The following is a 20,751-nucleotide window of genomic DNA, read 5'->3' as shown; positions in this document are numbered from 1 at the left end:
TTTTCTAGTCAATATTTTTGTATTCTACATTATGTCTAGTCGATATTATGTCTATTCTAAGTTTTTTATTCGATATTATGTCTAGTCGAAATTAAAAACTCGATATTTTGACTATTTAACGCACATAACATTCTACCACTTAACATTCTATAAACCCTGTTACATTGAAGAGAAGGATACCACACAATATTATATGGAGCACACCATAACGGCCAGTAAGGTTTTATGTTCAAACACTGCTTCATTTGAGGATGGCAAAGACTGAGTGTAACTAGTGTGAACTACAGACACATATTTCAACAAAATAGTGGCTATAATCAAAGGACTCTTACTAAAAAATATGTGAGAGAAACTAAAGCTTCTCCTTACACTACATTATTCACCTGTTCTTTTCTGTGTCCAGGTTGATGTTAAATGGTTGCCACTGAGATTGAAAAGATGCACATATTTATGTTTAGATGTTCAGTGGAAATATTTAGACATATTTTTGAGGGATGTACCATATATGGATGACTCTCTTACAGACGATTTAAGTTGTAGTATGATGGTAACTGTTGTTCTAATGGTGTGTGCCATTCTGCCCGATTGAGGAATATGCGTAGTGTTTTTTTACAACCTGTACACAGTTATTTTTGTTTTTTTGAGTTTTATATAGCGCAAACTAGACCCGAAGATTTCAGGTATCAGAGCGCTTTACATAGCACCAGTTTTGTTACACAAGGATGCATTAATTTTTAAGGCATGGGGAGATTAAGCCAGAATCACAAGATGTTGAGCATCGTTGCCGAGACTCGAACCCGGTTCCCCAGCTTCGACGTCGACCGCTCAAGCCTTAAGGCTACATCCTCTCATTGACCATAGGCCCAGTTGTCCATGCCTTATCAGTGTGTGTCCTAATGCATACATATGGAGCCATTGACTTAAAGTTTAATGTCAGATCAGGTATTAACACTTGTATCTCATTAAAGCAAACAATGACCAAACACTGTCTTAAATTCTATTTAAGGTTTAATAAATTACTGATTATACCAGTATCTATGAAGACATAACATTTCATATGCACCTGAATAAAACAAAAGTATAATACTTCTTAAACTGGGTGATTTCACAGATATGTTTCAGGTCCTGCACATTGCAAAAGGTTATGACCATTAGCTCTACAGAGGCTGTAGGAAATTGGCTCTAAACTGTGTCTCGCTGAATACCTTCCAGTGTAAAAAGCATTTAAAGAACTGTGACATCCATTGGATGATGTCACTAGTGATGTCACCAATTATGTAATTTACAATATTATGAGTGAAGTGAGGTCATAAGCAGTGTGTGGCAGGGGCACCAGTTCAAAAAATTTAACTGGTGAATTTCAATGTATTTTTAGTTCTTAAATGTTAATTTTTAGGTTATTTTAATGCCCAATTGTAACTTCACTTTGACCTTTTGGTTTTCTAGTTAATTTCTAAGTTTTTGTTTTAAAATAAGCTAAAATCATTACTTTAACCTTTTGTTGGTTTTTTCTGTACAAAACATGTGTATATATTTATCTTTTTCTCTAAATATGTATATATGTGTGCGCGTGTGTGTTTATGTATATATATATAAATAATAGAAAGAAAATAAAATATATATTTATATGTATATGTATATATATATATATATATATATATATATATATATATATATATATATATATATATATATATATATATATATATATATATATATATATATATATATATATCATTCAGACACTTCTCACCCACTGGTAGAAGACAAAGGACACAGCAGGAGTACAGCTGGGGTTCATAGGCTGCTTTTATTAGGTGTTTTCAGGCAGACCGGTTTCAGCAAATGGCTGGTGGGTCACAGAATTTTCCGAACCCTCGGTAACTTCAAACTTTTACCCTGTTACTGTGACACGCTTCTCTGAGAGGGTCCTCTGTGTGCGCCACGTGCTGCGAATTATTATTTATTCAGGCACTTCTCACCCACTGGTAGAAGACAAAGGACACAGCAGGAGTACAGCTGGGTTCATAGGCTGCTTTTATTAGGTGTTTTCAGGCAGATTGGTTTCAGCAAATGGCTTTCTTCAGTGCCAGCAGTCTACGGAGTGTTTCCCACCAAATATATATATACACACACACACACACACACATATATAGTTTACTCGCGATGGCCAGTAGGTACTTATAGTTAGGACCTCGTTTCCATAGGAAAAGCGTTTTTTGACTAGCCTATAACTTTGGCTTCATTCGACTAATCTTCATGAAATTCTCCCCAAAAAGCGCTCTGGTGAATCTAGTTCTGCATGGAAAGTTTTGGGGTGATCCATCAACTGGGGGCCGAGAAAAAGACGGGTAAAGAAAAGTGTTTATCCCATGTTAATTCCCATAGATATTTTAGACAGGTCTACAGCCTGAACCGCTGGGCTAAAATACACCAAATTTTGCAGAAAGCTGGGTCTTGGTCCAGAAAGTGTACTTTTTTTTATTTGGGTCAAATCATATTTTGCGATATTAAAGGTAAACCAAATTTGTATATCTAAGAACGCAGATCCGCCAAGGATCTGACAGTCCCTGTGCTGAAATCTGATTGGCTGCCAACACTTCAACCAGAAGTGTTGGCATCCATCCTGGGACGAGGCTTCGTCCAAGTCCCAGATTTTCTTTTTTTAAGTAAAGGGGGCAGGGTAGAAATACTCGGAGTCCTAGCTCTGGCCCTGGGGTCCTAGAGTGAAGCGCCAGGGCAAAAAGCACTTTTTAAATAACACATTTGCAGCAAAATTGCGACGGAGTCGCCAATCTGTGGCAATTTGTTTTTAAAACAAGCGCGGTTTCCAGTACTTGTTTACATTGTAGCTCCTGGGTGGGCCAGGTCCAAGGGGCATGCAGGCATTAAAGAATGAATGAGTAGGGCACACAGGGCCTCCCTCTTAGGCTCTTTTTAGCCCCGGGAACCACCTCTTCCCCAGTGCTTTATTTAAATATTTGAGGGATCCTGCGGAGGAGACATAAAGGAGGAGCCTGACAGCGGGCGGGGAGCCGAGGAAGGGGAGAGAGGGCCGGAGAAGAGGCAGGGGAGGGGCATGGGACCTGCACAGGAGCAGCAAGACAAGTGACAGCCAGAACAGGCAAGCAGAGCTTGGTCGGAACAGGCGGTACAGGAGCAACCCCTCAGACGGGCATGGTGTCTCCTCAGGGCTAGTTTTACAAAATCTGGAATACCAGAATAAAAACTAACCGTCGGAAGAACAGGGTTTTCACTGAAAATATATGAAAATCCTCTTTCCAGAAAGAAAAATTATTTTCTAGAGTTCCCTTACCCACCAGGGTTCCCCTAGGTGGCATGCTTCATCATTGGGGTCCTCTCAATCCACTACGAATTGGGGCGTGCTGCGACTTTACGGAACTACGTGGAAGCAATAAGTGGTTGAAAATGTGTAGTGCAGTGAAAGTGGAGTGGAAAAACAAAAAAATTAAAAATACCTAATTAGTGGGCTAATATTTTATTCCTGCCCCTAGTTGGTATGACTAAAATCAGAGGTTAATAATTGGGAAAGTCTAACTATAATAAGTATAGAGTCCCTAGTATTGGGTCGACATGTTTCGAGCTGTCCCCTCACGCTCTTCTTCAGAACAACACAAGAACCGGCCCCGTGCGTGCCACTCCTAAGCAAACCTAGAATTAGTGAGGCGCACAGCTACTGTGTATACACATAACACGTAAAAGACCTAATACGTAATAATGACTTGTTATCATTACATACTGCGATAGTACCATGAGACTACAGTGGCCACAAATATAAGTACATTAAAAACACTTAAAAACAAATGAAATAGCTGCCTACTTACCATGGGTACTCCACAGAATCATCTATGCACCAGAATACATAATCTGACTGACGGTTTTTGCGCTACGTGAAATACAAAAGTCTATGTAAAAATGCATAAACTTTTACACCTGTTATGGGACACCTCCCAATTTTTTTGCCCCCCTTCTTGATGAAACACCGGAAAACTTTCAGGACAGGGGCAGCAGGTCTTCACGTTTTTCAGATATTTGTCAAATGGTGCAAAGTTATTAAGGGACCAGGGGCCAGATGTATTATTATTATTATTTTTATTGCATTTCTTATATAGCGCCAGAATCAACCCCCGAAGGGGTATCTCCGCGCTTGCCTTGGGAACCCGTCCTGGTTTTTCCCTGTGAGATAGCCCCTATAGGGCATCCCCAAGGTGAAAGCCAGGCATCCCGCCGCGGGGGGCCGTTCAAAGGGTTTGCCCATTCTGTGTCTATGGGGAAATGGAAATGCGTTGATACATATGGCCAAAATCCCTATCTCTGGTTACCATAACAATAACTATGATATATATATATCGGATGTAGAGCTCCAGCTCAACAGCACTGAGGATTGGTGCAGGTCATATGACAGAACCTATTGCATTTCCAAAACACTCTTTTTGGATATATATCTATATTTTTTTCTTTAGATTTTTCTTTTACTTTATATTAGCTACAATCTAAATTGAGGGATGATTTGAGTCTTCCATGTCTAATGCAGAGTGCACCACCTTAGTTTAATGATCTTTGTTTGCTAATTATAACATCTCTGTTTGGATAATTAATTTGCTATCATTGTGCAGAATATTTTAACTATACAGTCTGAGGGGAACTGTTCATTTTTTTGGGAACAAAAGCCATCATTTGATCTATCCTTAACCAGGAATCCCCTTTATTCCATCCAATTCAGGTGTACTGCCATTTCTACCAAAGGTTTCTAATCTTGGGTATTTGAGCAATTGCACTGGAAACTTCCTCTAAGAAAGTGATTTGAAGATCCATCTTTGTTGTTTGCCATGTCTTAAACATAGTTGTGATTTGCTAAGGATCACAGCATGAGGAATATAAACCCTGAAATGATTTTTGGATTCTTGCACCTTTAAATAGTTTAAAGTGCTGAAATGTCTATTGCTCGCAAGGACCTAAGTTTTGTTTGGTGCTGACTTGCTCTATCACCCTTATCTGGGGTAAGATTAGCCAACCATGAGTATATACATTTTCATACTCTCATTAAAACTGGCCACTCAGGGTTGTTTCCTTTTTTTTATAGGTTCATAATCTCTGACATATGGCCCAGAAGCTCTGTTGGTTATACTTAATTCAAACTCTTGAAATGTTATATTCAACTTGATAGCCTGAAGTCAGTCAGTCAGTCAAATTAACTTTATTCGATTTAGTTAAAAATCATACAAAGGGCATAAAAACATATTATATACAAGTAAAATACAATTAAACAATTTCATTTCAATCGAATTCATAGCCTGAAGTCATCATCGCTACTACTACCAAAATCTTGTATCATTAATTGCTTTACGTGACTTAGTATGTTTCATATTAAAATGTTATCTCACTCTGATAAAAAGTAGTGAATTAATTCATATTAAAATGTTATCTCGCTCTGATAAAAAGTAGTGAATGAATGCAAAAGGAACAATTGATGGACGGAATGTTGAAACAATGTCAAACATTCACCCCCTGTGCAGAGATCTGGGACAAAATCCATCATTTTCCGCACACCATGCCATTCCAGGTTGGTTCCAGCCCTGGGGAGTAAGGTTAAGACTAATTTTAATATGCCTGGGTCCAAACTAGAGTGGTTTGGTGAGCAAAAGAATGATGGATTCAACTCAGATCTGTGGCTGGGGTGACCGTTTGAAAAGTTTTGGCACTAGGTCCATCATCTTGTGTTGCTATGTTTGCCTTAAGTTGCTAGGGTATGCCCAGACGTGGGTCCCTTGCTGAATGTGCCACCGGAATAAAGCTAGCCTGGCTTATGAGGGGTGACACCCCAAAACTGATCCGAGGATGCTTGTTTCTGGTCCAGGGAGGACCTGGCCTGGCAGTTCGGAATGGACATTTTCCCATGTGGAGCATGGTCAAGACTGATTTGCATATGGCTGTGTCTAAACTAGGGTGACATGGTGAGCAAAAGAATAATTGTTTTAACCAAAATATGTGACTGGAGGTGAGCGTTTGAAAAGTTTCAGTACTCCGTCCATCGTCTTGTTGTGTGGCTATGTTTGCCCTAAGTGGCTAGGGTATGCCCAACATGGGTCCCTTGCTCACTTGTGCCACTGGATTCAAGCTAACCTGGCTGATGAGGGGTGATATCCTTAAACCGGTCCCAGGATGCTTGCTTCTGGTCCAGGAAGGACCTGGCCAGGCAGTTAGGGCTGGACTGTTCCCTTGAGCAGCAAATTCAAGACTGATTTGCATATGGCTGGGTCCCAACTGGGATAGTATGGTGAGTTCAGGTAGGACTTTTCCCAGGTGCAGCAGGTTCAAGACTAAGTTGCATATGGCTGGGTCCAAATTGGGATAGTATGGTGAGTTCAGGCTGGACTGTTCCCATGGAGAGCAGGGTCAGGAATGATTTGCATATGGCTGGGTCCAAATTGGGGTGGAAGGCCAAGAAAAAGATTGATGGATTTAACCCAGATCTGTGACTGGGGGTGAGTGTTTGGAAGGTTTCACCACTCCGCCCATCATCTTGTGTGTTGCTATGTGTGCCATAAGTGGCTTGGGTATGCCCAGACATGAGTCCTTTGCCTGCTGTGCCACTGGACAATGAAGAAGTGTGGGGCAACCTATGTTGCCCCACACCCACTCGCACAGCAACATCTAGCCGCTTTTGGCTTCATTTAAACGATACTGCATTTTTCCATTTTTTGACCATTGCTTAATCCGTATTTTTAGACCTTCAATATTTATTTGTGACTATATTTAATTCCAACTCCAATCCAAAGGGGTTCATTCTGCTGTTTTCCTAGGTTTTTAATGTTCAGACAGTGCCCTCCGGGCCTCACGTACCAAACATGATCTATGCAGAAGTTTGTCCAAAGCAATGTTTATTAAAAAATCCAATGCATTTCGGGCACCGTACTGCCCTTCGTCAGAGAACACTACAGATAAAAAATGAAAAACATCATATATACACATTATACATTATCCGATCATGAATCTAAACAGTCATCATATTTCCACATTGAATTACCCATGCCCTCACATATAATACTGCGGAGCCCCCAACCTGCGCAATGTAGAGAATAATCCTTCGATTTTCCAAATTTAATCAATCCCTATTCGAAAATATTTCCTTCATTCATCCCCCATATTTCTCTCAATTATGGACGTCTACTCTTACCCTCCCATCAATGTTTATATAGCGTCTTTGATCATCTCTTATCTCTCTCCCTCATTGGTTTAACTGTCTCCTTTCACCCCGTGGCCTCCCCGATGACTCCCTTCTAGTACATGATGTTGTAGCCACTGGATTCACGCTAGCCTGGCTGATGAGGAGTGATATCCAGAAAGTGTTCCCTGGAGGCTTGTTTTTGGTCCAGGGAAGACCTGGCCTGGCAGTTCGGGTTGGACTGTTCCCATGTGCAACAGTGTCAAGACTGATTTGCATATGGCTGGGTCCAAACTATGGTGAGCAAAAGAATTATGGATTTAACCCAGATCAGCGACAGAGGGTGAGTGTTTGAAACGTTTTAGCACTCCGTCCATCATCTTGTTGTGTTGCTAAAAAGTAGTGAATACTCATAGCAGATTATAGCAATGTAATAATAGATAATCAATCAAGTTAGTAAGTGTGTACCTGAGCTACTGTGGTGCCACTCTTCCTGTTTCCCATTCTTCTAAACAGTGTCTGTGCGCCCACAATATAAGTGTACTAGAAACTGTTACTTACTATTCCTTCTCAGTCTCCCAATTGGCATCTCTACTTTTCAGAGCATGGAGACGCATCTTCAAGCAGGTAACCAATCCATAGATTACAATGTGCGTGAACCACCCCAAAGCCTCTCTTCTTCCAATTCACGCTTCTTGACAATGTGTTGTGTGCAGATTTGCACTATAATTAGTATACAAGTAGTGTGCAGCCAAGCCTGATAATTGTCTTCATTCAAATGACATGGGTTCTGCATTGAGCCTTTGTTGCTTGTTTTGTGAAAGTGAAGCAATATGCTGGCTGGTAAGTGGGGAGAAAAGCTTAAAGAGGACACCTCTGACTAATGTTTAAACAACTTTACTTTCTAATGTTCATATCAGAAGTGATTAACTCACATCACTTCATGAAATCCTATATTGTGAAAGAAAATCCATGACTTGGTTCTGTCTGAAAGTCAACATTAGCATGCCACGAACATGTTTGCGTAAAAAGAAATGGTGGCGCTCATTCACACCCCAAATGCACACAGCTAAATACTCTAAAAAAGGAAAACGTCTACAAAGTCCTTATTCTCATTTAAAAAAAATATAATTCTCGACGCTCAAGACGTATTCGTTAATAAACAGATTCACAATTTGCTCAACCACTGAAGAATCTTTTCACCAACATCAGATACGTGTAGGATCCCCTCCAGCCCCGAGTCCTCCCTACCTTCATGTGTACAACAGCATGTGTATCATTACCAAAATGCTTGCTAATCCCAGTGATCCTCTTTCTGAGGATACCGCCCAGCATTCTCCAAGACTGGATCTATTTACTAAATCTCACCTGACAAGCACCCCAAAAACACATTATTTTTTTCTAAAAACGTCATCCAAATTAAATAACCACTTCCCCACCAATGATTCGAAAGGTCTCTTGCAACCAAATTCGATTTTTATCCATACGGTCGATACCCAGATTTCTGCAGAGATTTCATTATCCTTTCTTAGAATCTGCCAACCCATACAATTCCAAAGGAAACCTCAACTTGAACCCTCTGACCTGAGACCCTTCACTAAAACGCGCCCCCACAGAAATGTTTAAAATTACATAAAATGGTCTTATTCTCTTTCAGTCAGATTTCAGATCAATATGTAGGGAAAGAGGACACCCCTTCAGTTGCTACATGATGAACTGCATCTCTTGGACGACAGTGATGTCTGATTGATGGTGCACCTTAAACTCTTGACAGCCTTTGACATGGTTGAACACAGGAATTATTTTGGATCTCATTTGCTCTCCAGTGTATCTGTAGTAAGGTCTTAAACTTGTTCACCAGCTTCACACTACGGAGGGTATCATTATTCCTAATATGAAACCACCTGACTCCTTCATCTGAATCTTTGATATGGTTTCCTACAGGCTCATCACTGTTACCCAGCTATTCTGTCTGTAGGTTAAACCACACGCGATTTTTATGGCAACACAGGGTATGTTCTTTCACTCGTGTGCAGATGATGCCTACTTCTTTTAAAGAGTCTTCCCCTATTTCTAATGATTAAAACAAACATCTTACCTTTTCTTAATTGACTGGAGGATGTCACCTTCTTAAACTCAACTTGATTAAGATCCGGTTCTGAACCCTCACCCCGTTTGGGCACTAATCACTTCTACTATTGCATCTCTGCAGCCCAGGCTCATTCCATTAATAGACCAGCTTCGGCTAAAACCTTATACTTCAAAATAGACATCTGTTCTCTCAATTTAGGAACACACCCTGAAAGTGTCAAACTTTGTCTTTCTGAGTTCACCTTCTCTGTAAAATAAATCCATCCATGGCCCCTGGAATCCCTTAACACCTGCATCCCTTCGCATTAACTCTAGTCACTCTAATTACTGAAAAAGAGAAATTGATAACAGCCAGAGGGACGGAAAGCACAAGAAGCAAGAACATATTCCATGTGCAGCCTCACGAAGTTAAAAAACAAGCAATGGACATGCCCAAGCCTTCCTAGACTATGTTCTTCAGACCTGGAGGAACACCATCTTTTCTGGCACTGTACCTGCTGCCACAATAATTCTCTCCCAACTCTAACCACGACATAACTTTTCAGGAGGTCATACAAATTTTTCTCTCCAGATCATGACCTCTCTCTTTCTTCATCTTATGCCAAGTATTACCTGGCCCAGATGAAATTTCTGCTACACTCTTGTTATTACTATGGTAATTTCGTCAATTTCACATTATGCTTCTTACCTGAAAATCCTCAAATTGCTGTATTATGCCAAATTGTGTGAGTCCATGCCATTTGTGAAAATAAAAATGCTCATGTGCTCAGCAACTACATGAACAGCTGTTGTTTGCGGCACTTGTGTTTTTTGCAGTGTTTTGAGCAAGAAATTCACATGTTGCACTAATAAATAGCACTGTTTTTGCATTTTACATAATTTTGCCTAATTTCGTGTAATGTTCCTGAAATTTTGCATAATTTAGCAAAACGAAGTGAATTTCGCACACAGCTACTTGTGATCTATCAATAAATAGAGATACCGACTTCGAGTCCTGGGAATTTCAAATATCTGTTTTTGGGATGGGTAGTAATTCATGCTATAAACAGGTGAGCATCCAATCCCCTCCCTGTTGTGCCTTCAGGATTTAGTACCAATGCCTACTAATGGGATTGCACAAGGATCAGAGTTGTAAGCAGGGCCTTATGCCGCATTTCAACCACTATTGAATTGTTTTTTTTAAAAAGGTAAGAGCTCTGAAACTTTTAGGTAGAACGTGTGTTCTACCTTGTGTTCAGTGACCCAATCGCAAAGCATACTGATTTTGCGGAATAAAAATGGCATTTCCTGCATCGTTCGCAAATAAAGAAGACCCAGAAAAAGGAACTTTCACAAGGCTTCTCTTCCTAGAAGATTATCACCTTTAATCAGTACCTCGAGACCTCTTGAATGACGTTAAATGACAATATCCTCCTGAAATAAATGTTGAGAACTGGTTCATTTTTTTACCTGACACCGTTTGTCGTCACTGTATTTGTCCAAATGTGTATAATTCCGTTGGCTTGTGTTTTTGATCCCTTTGGAATAACATTAACCTCTTCTCTATTGCAGTCACCGTCAGTTCCACCGTGGGATGGATCATCAATGAGACTGCACCAGGAGAGGCCACCGGCTTCGACCCCTTCCTCTTCTCAATCGGTATGTTTGTGTCAATCATTCTGGCAGCAGAAGACTGGGCAGTCTTCGGTACTATATAGAGTTGACCTCTGCCTTTTGATTGTGGTAGTCCAGTGTAGGATAGGCCTATAGGACGATTGCCTGGCCGTACCGCATGCACTGCCCTGACAGGTCTGTGTGTGGTTTGTTTTTTTTTAGCTGTTCCTGTGCCTGTTTCATGCTCTGCTTGGACCATGTTGTTTTCCTTGAAATTAAAAAAACATTGCCTGCAGCAAGTTCAAATTCATGCAATCTTCCACATTTAGCAAAACACTCATAGACTGTGTCTTTATAAGTTCAAAACTGCCCCAATGTGTAAACATGGTCCTCTTTTTAAGCTATTTAATTCACTAATGGAGGCTACGTTTTAGGTCGAGCATTCGAGACCTATTTTATTTACTTTAGTATACACTTTATTCTATACTTATATCTGTATGTACTTTGTGGGCTCTGGAGATCAGCCCTAGGACTTGTCTGCTTCCGCTCAGGGACTTTTTTCTGTTCAACTGCCTCTATTTAACTGTCTTGATAGAAAACGACCAGCAGAGGTCAGTAAAATACCAGAATTGCTTTCTGCTGCGGGACTTTCTTTTTTAGATTTTTCTGTCAACTGCCTCTATTTCCCTTTCTTGATAGAAAGCGACCAGTATAGGCCATTAAAATACCAGAATCACTTTAGCATTGACTAGATTCCAGTCCATAGAAATTGTCTTCCACAAGCACCCGTAGACAATAATCTATTTTTCAAATCTTGTATTTTCCGTGATATGACCACCGAAAGCCCCGCTTTTATATTAAAAACAGAGCTTTGGAGTATACCATTTCCCAGTGAAAGGCAATATTTCTCTCTAGGTGTTCCCATTCCTGGCGTGTCACGCAGTCTGGTGCTTACTTTCCCTCCATGTTAAAGAACAGTGAATATTTAGGCACCCAGGCTAATGTGCTGCATAGCTAAATGCATATAAGGTTCCAAAGGCAAGACCAATTGCATTGCAAATGCTTGTTATTTTTTTGGGTGCTCAGGCCTATTTTCTGTCCCAGTTCGACCCTGGTAGTTACTATTGGCTTTGCCATTGCCAGCTGCTTTTAAAATACACCCTCATTGGCATAGCCAGTAATGGAGACCAAGCAGGGTAAAATTATAAAGATATTGTCATTCTATACTTTGAAGATGTCTATCACGTTGCATGACACTGTGGGTGTCGCATCATCGAGTCACGTTATGCAAAGCAGCTGTACAGAAAACATTTTTCAATATTCTAACAACATACTAAAAATGGCTTCCACATTTGCATCACCACATTGCCATGCACAACATGGTGGCCCTCTTGAAAGTATAGAAATACTTGTTTACTGTACCTTTAACATGGCCAGATATTGCTGTTGGCTTAGACAATGCAGGAGCATTTTAAAAGCCTCTGGTATTCACAAAGCCAATACTGTCACCCACAAGGTATCTGGCAAAGCAAGCCTGATTGGCTTTGTCGAACATTATTCATTAAAATATAAGAAACCCTTAGATCAAATCAGTAAATATGAAACTTTCCTATTAGAGGAGTTGAACAACCAGATGTTAAAATGTCATAACAAGTTTTCCCCCCTTGTAAACTGTGCTTCCCAGCTCTTTGCTCATCACATGCAGTGAACAGGGGGCAAAGGTTCTACCGCTTGGAAATTTATTGTAGACTCAGTGAAAGATTAACAACGAATTGCCAAGAGGAAATGATGACCTGGTTAATGAACACAGGCTTTTAGTTCTTTATCTCCTGGTTGCAGTCTTCATTATTGCCTAGATTATCTATGGACAAGGCATTGCCCAACACAAAAATGTGTTGTTAGAAATGTTTGTATAAGCTTTAAAACCCAAAGCTAATTAGAAGCAGAATGAGGACACATGGCAGTGACAGGCGCTGAAGGGCAGATCTATGATCAACATACACTTTATGATGCTGAGCTGTGGCTGGTAGTGCACACACGACTATGACATTTATTGTACTATCGTCACAAAGCAGACAGAATGGTGCCATGCTGCCCATATGGAATTCTGAAGATGTTTTCATTCACTTTATGGGCTCCATATATTTCTTACAGGTGCATCTACTTGTAAACATATTCATAGGTTCATTTATTTATGTCTAACAATATTCAAACTGACGGTGTACATGTTTGTTATTACATTACATGAGAGAGTGTAACCTCCCTATTAAGGCCTGTCACTCGCTTTCTGATCAAACACAAGGGCTGAAGTCACAACTAAATTCCAATAAGAAAATTGTCCCATGAGTTACCTGGAACAATTTATTGCAAGCAACTATTTATCTCGCAATGCCCCTTTGTAGTGAAGTATTTATGAATGGGAGCAGAGAAAGAAGCGCCCTTTGGCACACAAGGTGATTTTATGAAAGCCCTACTGAACTTTAAGAGGTGCACAAAGCACCTGACATGTGACTGACTCTGCCCCAGTCGTACAGCACTGTCAGATAAGTACCTAACATGTACTTTACATGTGACACACCACCAGAGCCCTACGAGCGTACGAAATGTGTAAACGACATGTGCGGACTTCGTCTCAGCCCTTTGGTCTTTCACAGGTGTACCGGACATGATAACCTTTCGGGGTCTTATCTGACCAATGACTGAATATGTCCTGCCCTGGAGTCTGTAAGAGGTGCACCCATCCCGTGACTGACTGCCTTGTCTATCTGCTACATGTGTGTAACGTGTGACTGACCCTTCTGCATTTTTACTGGCGTTTCAGATGTGTGTGTTCTCTGACTGGCTCTGCTTCAGTTCTCCTGGTCTGGCCTTTCAATGAGATTCCGACAAAATCTCAAGCCTGTCAGATGTATGGCTGGTATGTAACCATCTCTGCGACAGTCCTACTGTCAGCGGTGGGCCCATATAGGAGTGACTTTAGCCAATCCTGCTTGCCCGTATGGCATGTGTTTAACTCTGACTTAGCCTACTGTCTGTTAGGAATCACAGGGGCATATTAGCAGCAAAGTGGCGAAGAGAGATGTTAGTCACCTTGGCTTAACGCCTCTCATCGCCACTTCGGAAACGCTAGGCTGCACCCTATTACCAAGGATATGGTGCAGCCCAGCGTTTCCCCCTGCGATGGCGATAAGTTTTACAACTTAACGCCAGCGCAGGCAGGGAAGGTTTGTTTATGTACAGGAAGGAGTTCCTTCCTGCACATAAACAAAGCTTAAATGTCATTTACATGTGTGCTGCTTTATGCGTGCTGCTTTATGCAGCACGCATGTAAGTTACAAATTGGCATTTTTAAAAAGAGGTTTGTTTATGTACAGGAAGGGACACCTTCCTGTACATAAACAAACCATGGCATTTTGCTTTTTCCATGTGTGCTGCACAAGGCAGCACAAGTGGAAAAAGCAAAAACGAGGAGAAATGAAGCATTTCTCCTCGTTTCGCCACCTTACGAACAGGTCTAACCTGTTCTTAAATTCGGCGCTGCCACCTATTCACGCCAAGCTTGATAATAGGTGGCAGCGTCGAAGTTAATGGGTGTCGCGGTGGAACGCCCAACGCAACACCCACTGCACGCCCACTTTCACGATGAGTTTATTGTGAAAAGGTGGCTTTAAGCCACGTTGATTGACTTAACGCTGTCTTGATAATAGGGCGATGCAGATATCGCCACGTTATCGGCAGAAAAGGGCCGATAACGCGGCGATAAGGGGCTTGTTAATATTCCCCACAGGCCTTTTAGGAATTCCCTCGATTCCCAAGAGGCCATCCTCCCATCCGTCACTATTCGCCTCAAAAGTGCTCTCTAATTTTGGAATCCATTTCATAGGTTCACATTAAGTTCATAAAGGATCATATGTGATGAAAACCAAGACTGCATTTCTCACAATTCAAAAGGGAGCTGAGTGCTCCCTGAATTTATTTAAAATAAAAGCAAAGTGCGGATTTTAGCTGCACATGTTGTCATGCTGTCTGGTCACAGAAAACAAATGGGCCTGGTTTACTAAGAAAGTATGCTCGCTGATTTACACTTACATGTAGTATAGATGTACTACTTTCTAGAATTCAGACACTCTCCCAAGGAATCATGTGAAAGCTGCTCCAGGTGCAGGATTCATTGCGTATTGCTCGATAGATCATGTGGCCTTTCAAACATGATACCCTTACTGCTGGGCGGCATTCTGCATAGTTGAGAACTAGGTCTAGGAGCTCTTGTGCAAATCCCCTTTTTAGGGCTCGCCTGCTGTGCGCTTGCGCATAGCTGGCGAGCTATATTGCAGCTTAAACAGAGTTAAACCAACTCAGCAATTTCTTTGAGTGCCCAAGAGCGCGTGCACATCAAAGCCACCAGCCTCCTCGGGCATCTCAAGCTTCCCTCAGCCGGCATTTCTCCTCCCCTAATTAGTCATGCACGGCCGGCCGGTCAGCACATCAAAGGCTGCTGCTCCCGGCCCCTATTCTTCCCTTCTTGCCTCTCCCTGCCCCCCTTCCCACCACAGCAATGCAGAGGGCTTGTTTATATTGCAGCCCCTAACCATCTCGCATGCTGCTCTTGAAACAATAACCATTGTTGGTCATGGTATAATAAACGCTCTAATTATTTTATCAGGGCCACACAGAATTTTATAAAGTCTTTTGCTGGCATTTTTGTTTTATGCTGATTGCTATTAACGCTCTAATTATTTTATCAGGGCCACACAGAATTTTATAACGTCTTTTGCTGGCATTTTCGTTTTATGCTGATTGCTATTTTACACCTTTCACATGCTGGCGATTTGCTTCAAAGATATACATTCATCCTGAATCCCGTTACTACAGCTTTCTCCTCTTCTGCTATATATGGGTTTTAGTTGAATTTCATTGATCTCTTTTACTAATGATTTATAAAAAAGTGCCACCCACCACACAGCTCCACCTACACAGCTCCACCGATGCACCCACCACACAGCTCCACCGATGCACCCACCACACAGTTCCACCGATACACTCACCACACAGTTCCACAGATGCACCCACCACCCAGCTCCACAGATGAACCCACCACCCAGCTCCACAGATGCACCCACCACCCAGCTCCACAGATGCACCCACCACACAGCTCCACAGATGCACCCACCACACAGCTCCACAGATGCACCCACCACACAGCTCCACAGATGCACCCACCACCCAGCTCCACCGATGCACCCACCACACAGCTCCACAGATGCACCCACCACACAGCTCCACAGATGCACCCACCACACAGCTCCACTGATGCACCCACCTCCACCGATGCACCCACCACACAGCTCCACCGACACAGCTCCACCGATGCACCCACCACACAGCTCCACTGATGCAACCACCACACAGCTCTACCGACACAGCTCCACTGATGCACCCACCACACAGCTCAACCGACACAGCTCCACTGATGCACCCACCACACAGCTCCACTGATGCACCCACCACACAGCTCCACTGATGCAACCACCACACAGCTCCACTGATGCAACCACCACACAGCTCCTCCGACACAGCTCCACCGATGCACCCACCACAGAGCTCCACAGATAACCCCACCACACAGCTCCACTGATGCACCCAAGACACAGCTCCACCGAGGCACCTACCACACAGCTCCACCGAGGCACCTACCACACAGCTCCACCGATGCACCCACCACACAGCTCCACCGATGCACCCACCACACAGCTCCACCAATGCACCCACCACACATGCTCCACCTATGCACCCACCACACAGCTCCACCGAGGCACCCACCACACAGCTCAACAGATGCACCCACCACACAGCTCCACTGATGCAACCACCACACAGCTCCACCGACACAGCTCCACCGATGCACTCACCACAGAGCTCCACAGATGCCTCCACCACACAGCTCCACAGATGCACCCACCACACAGCTCCACCGATGCACCCACCACACAGCTCCACTGAGGCGCCTACCACACAGCTCCACCTATGCACCCACCACACAGCCCCACCTATGCACCCACCACACAGCTCCACAGAGGCACCTACCACACAGCTCCACCAATGCACCCACCACACAGCTCCACTGAAGCACCCACCACACAGCTCCACCGAGGCACCCACCACACAGCTCCACAGATGCACCCACCACACAGCTCCACAGATGCACCCACCACACAGCTCCACAGATGCACCCACCACCCAGCTCCACAGATGCACCCACCACCCAGCTCCACAGATGCACCCACCACCCAGCTCCACAGATGCACCCACCACCCAGCTCCACAGATGCACCCACCACACAGCTCCACAGATGCACCCACCACACAGCTCCACAGATGCACCCACCACACAGCTCCACAGATGCACCCACCACACAGCTCCACAGATGCACCCACCACACAGCTCCACAGATGCACCCACCACCCAGCTCCACCGATGCACCCACCACACAACTCCACTGATGCACCCACCACCCAGCTCCACCGATGCACCCACCACACAGCTCCACCGACACAGCTCCACTGATGCAACCACCACACAGCTCCACCGACACAGCTCCCCTGATGCACCCACCACACAGCTCCCCTGATGCACTCACCACAGAGCTCCACTGATCCAACCACCACACAGCTCCACCGATGCACCCACCACACAGCTCCACTGATGCAACCACCATACAGCTCCACCGGCACAGCTCCACAGATGCCCCCACCACAGAGCTCCACCGATGCACCCACCACACAGCTCCGCCGATGCACCCACCACACAGCTCCACCGATGAAGCCACCACACAGCTCCACCGATGCACCCACCACACAGCTCCACCGATGCACCCACGACACAGCTCCACCGAGGCACCCACCACACAGCTCCACCGAGGCACCCACCACACAGCTCCACCGAGGCACCCACCACACTGCTCCACCGAGGCACCCACCACACTGCTCCACCGAGGCACCCACCACACTGCTCCACCGAGGCACCCACCACACAGCTCCACCGAGGAACCCACCACACAGCTCCACCGACACAGCTCCACTGATGCACCCACCACACAGCTCCACTGATGCACCCACCACACAGCTCCACCGAGGCACCCACCACACAGCTCCACCGAGGCACCCACCACACAGCTCCACCGAGGCACCCACCACACAGCTCCACCGAGGCACCCACCACACAGCTCCACCGATGCACCCACCACACAGCTCCACCTATGCACCCACCACACAGCTCCACCGACACAGCTCCACCGATGCACTCACCACAGAGCTCCACTGATCCAACCACCACACAGCTCCACCGATGCACCCACCACACAGCTCCACTGATGCAACCACCATACAGCTCCACCGGCACAGCTCCACAGATGCCCCCACCAAAGAGCTCCACCGATGCACCTACCACACAGCTCCGCCAATGCACCCACCACACAGCTCCACCGATGAAGCCACCACACAGCTCCACCAATGCACCCACCACACAGCTCCACCGATGCACCCACGACACAGCTCCACCGAGGCACCCACCATACAGCTCCACCGAGGCACCCACCATACAGCTCCACCGAGGCACCCACCACACAGCTCCACCGATGCACCCAGCACACAGCTACACCGAGGCACCCAGCACACAGCTCCACCGATGCACCCACCACACAGCTCCACCGATGCACCCACCACACAGCTCCACCGATGCACCCACCACACAGCTCCGCCGATGCACCCACCACACAGCTCCGCCGATGCACCCACCACACAGCTCCGCTGATGCACCCACCACACAGCCCCGCCGATGCACCCACCACACAGCTCCGCGGATGCACCCACCACACAGCTCCGCCGAGGCACCCACCACAGCTCCACCGATGCACCCACCACACAGCTCCGCCGATGCTCCAACTAAGCTCCACCAATGCACCCCCCAAACAGCTCCACTGATGTACCCGCTAAGCTCCACCGATGCACACACCACTCAGCGCAACCACATTGTTATTTGTAATATCAATACATCTAAGTCACGTAAATACAAAACATGTTGCATTACAAATGCTATAGGTGTCACATTTGCGAAAGTTATAACTATTGGCATTGTAAATGACAAAGCTATTAATTTAGCTATTTAAAAAAAACCACATAAATTAAAAAAAAATTCATTTATAAGACCAATAGCTCAAACTTTCCTAATGCGAGCCCTATTGCATTTCCAATGCTTGTTTGCTTTTTTTTCTCCATGGAGAAATCTTTTTCTGCTGTGGAGAGAACCAACTCCCTACAACCCCATATAAATCTCTGTGTTATTCCCATTCCCATCATGGAAATACATTTACAGCAGTTCTTGGCCAGAGTAAAAATCATACTTTTCCAGGGCGGAAAGGAGTTTGTGAATTTACATGTTGTTGGGCATTCACAAACTTCCAAGGCTAACCACGCTGTAGATTATCCATTTTTTTCACCCGTTGAGTGAGATTTATGGATGCAGAGGACTCCAAAATGTGGAAAAGCTCTCAGCACGCTTAGATGGACTTCCACCTGCTAAGAATCCTTTTGTGAATTACTGGCAGATGTAACAAAAGTTATTTAGTAAGAAACTTACATTTATGACAAAATGTACCTTTGTGAATAGGGCCCACTGTGCCCATCTGTAAGCCTGAACACACATAGAAGACAGACTCATGGAAATGTTTCCTGAAGTCGGCCTTGCAGCACAAACATGAAGAAAAGAGGATGTGCCTCGTTATAGGGGATCAGTTCACTGCTGCAGCTATGAAATGAAAGCATGGTTTATGGTGACTAGGAAATGGCAAAGCCCCATATGTCATGCCGCCCATCAGTTATAATCAACCAATGGCAAATGGTGAATGACACAATGGAGAAATGGCAGAGCTCAGAATATAAACAAAAACACCAGGATGCCCTTCACTGAATACATTGCATTGCATGAACTTTTTTGGCAAACATTGACACCGATGGTGATAAAGTCATGGATATTTTTTCCAAAGCTGAAACAGAGGGGATTACCTAAGAACAGCCGCCTAATCAAGGCAAACAAATGTCTACAGCTGTGATCCAAATTCAGCTTTTTATTGTGAAAAATAGTTCTGGGCTGAGTCACAGAAAAAGTATGACATACATTCACTCAAGTTGCATCATCTGTGTGTAACTAAAGTATGACTTATTGGAAATTCACTAAGGAATTCTGAAGTATTCCTGAAAAGCTGCAACAGTGACGTCCCAGAAGTACACCTGGAATTATTTTGAATCTTTTTAATTAAGACCGTGAGTAAGCTTTTTTCGTTTGCATTAATGTACATAGTGTATGTTAGACCTAGCATCCTTGGTGTAGTTCTGCTCTAAACATTTGCCTTCAACTCTCCTCTGTTGCTGAATTTGAATTTGCTGGATTTATGATTCTGTGCACTTTATCATTGCTAACCCGTGCAAAAGTGCCCTCTCCTTAAAACATGATGAAATTGGCTTCCACCCAATTTACCTATTTAATTTACATGCACACCCCTACGAAAGTGGTACTACATGTAATCAGGGCATGGAAATGATTTGCTACAAGTGGGCCTGTAGCACTCATTGTGCCACCCACTCAAGCAGCCCTTTAAACATGTCTCAGGCCTGGCTTTGCAGCCTTTTGATGCAGTTTTAAACTGCCATGTTGACCTGGCAAAATAAACCCTTATATATTACCCTTAAATAATAAACCCTTAAATATTCTTTTTAACACACATTAAGTCACCTGTAGGGTAGCCCTTGACAAGCCCAGAGGGCAGGGTGCAGTGTATTTAAAAAGTAGGACATGTGTGTTTATGTTTTACAAGTCCTGTTAGTGAA

At 44.0% G+C, this 20,751-nt stretch overlaps 1 protein-coding gene across 1 annotated transcript in view; it reads left to right on the top strand.

Moving 5' to 3' along the window:
- Positions 1-20,751, top strand: part of LOC147718812 (xaa-Pro aminopeptidase 2-like) — a 398,012-nt gene that overhangs the window by 72,706 nt on the left and 304,555 nt on the right. The window contains exon 6 of the mRNA XM_086966784.1: positions 10,829-10,915. Within this exon, the coding sequence (XP_086822910.1) occupies positions 10,829-10,915 (87 nt within the window). The remainder of the gene's footprint in view (positions 1-10,828; positions 10,916-20,751) is intronic.

The sequence above is a fragment of the Lissotriton vulgaris genome, chromosome 4_1, assembly GCF_964263255.1.
Source record: "Lissotriton vulgaris chromosome 4_1, aLisVul1.2, whole genome shotgun sequence".
Classification (NCBI taxonomy): Eukaryota; Metazoa; Chordata; class Amphibia; order Caudata; family Salamandridae; genus Lissotriton; species Lissotriton vulgaris.
The sequence above is the reverse complement of the archived record's forward strand: the minus strand, read 5'-3'. Positions and strand labels throughout refer to the sequence as shown.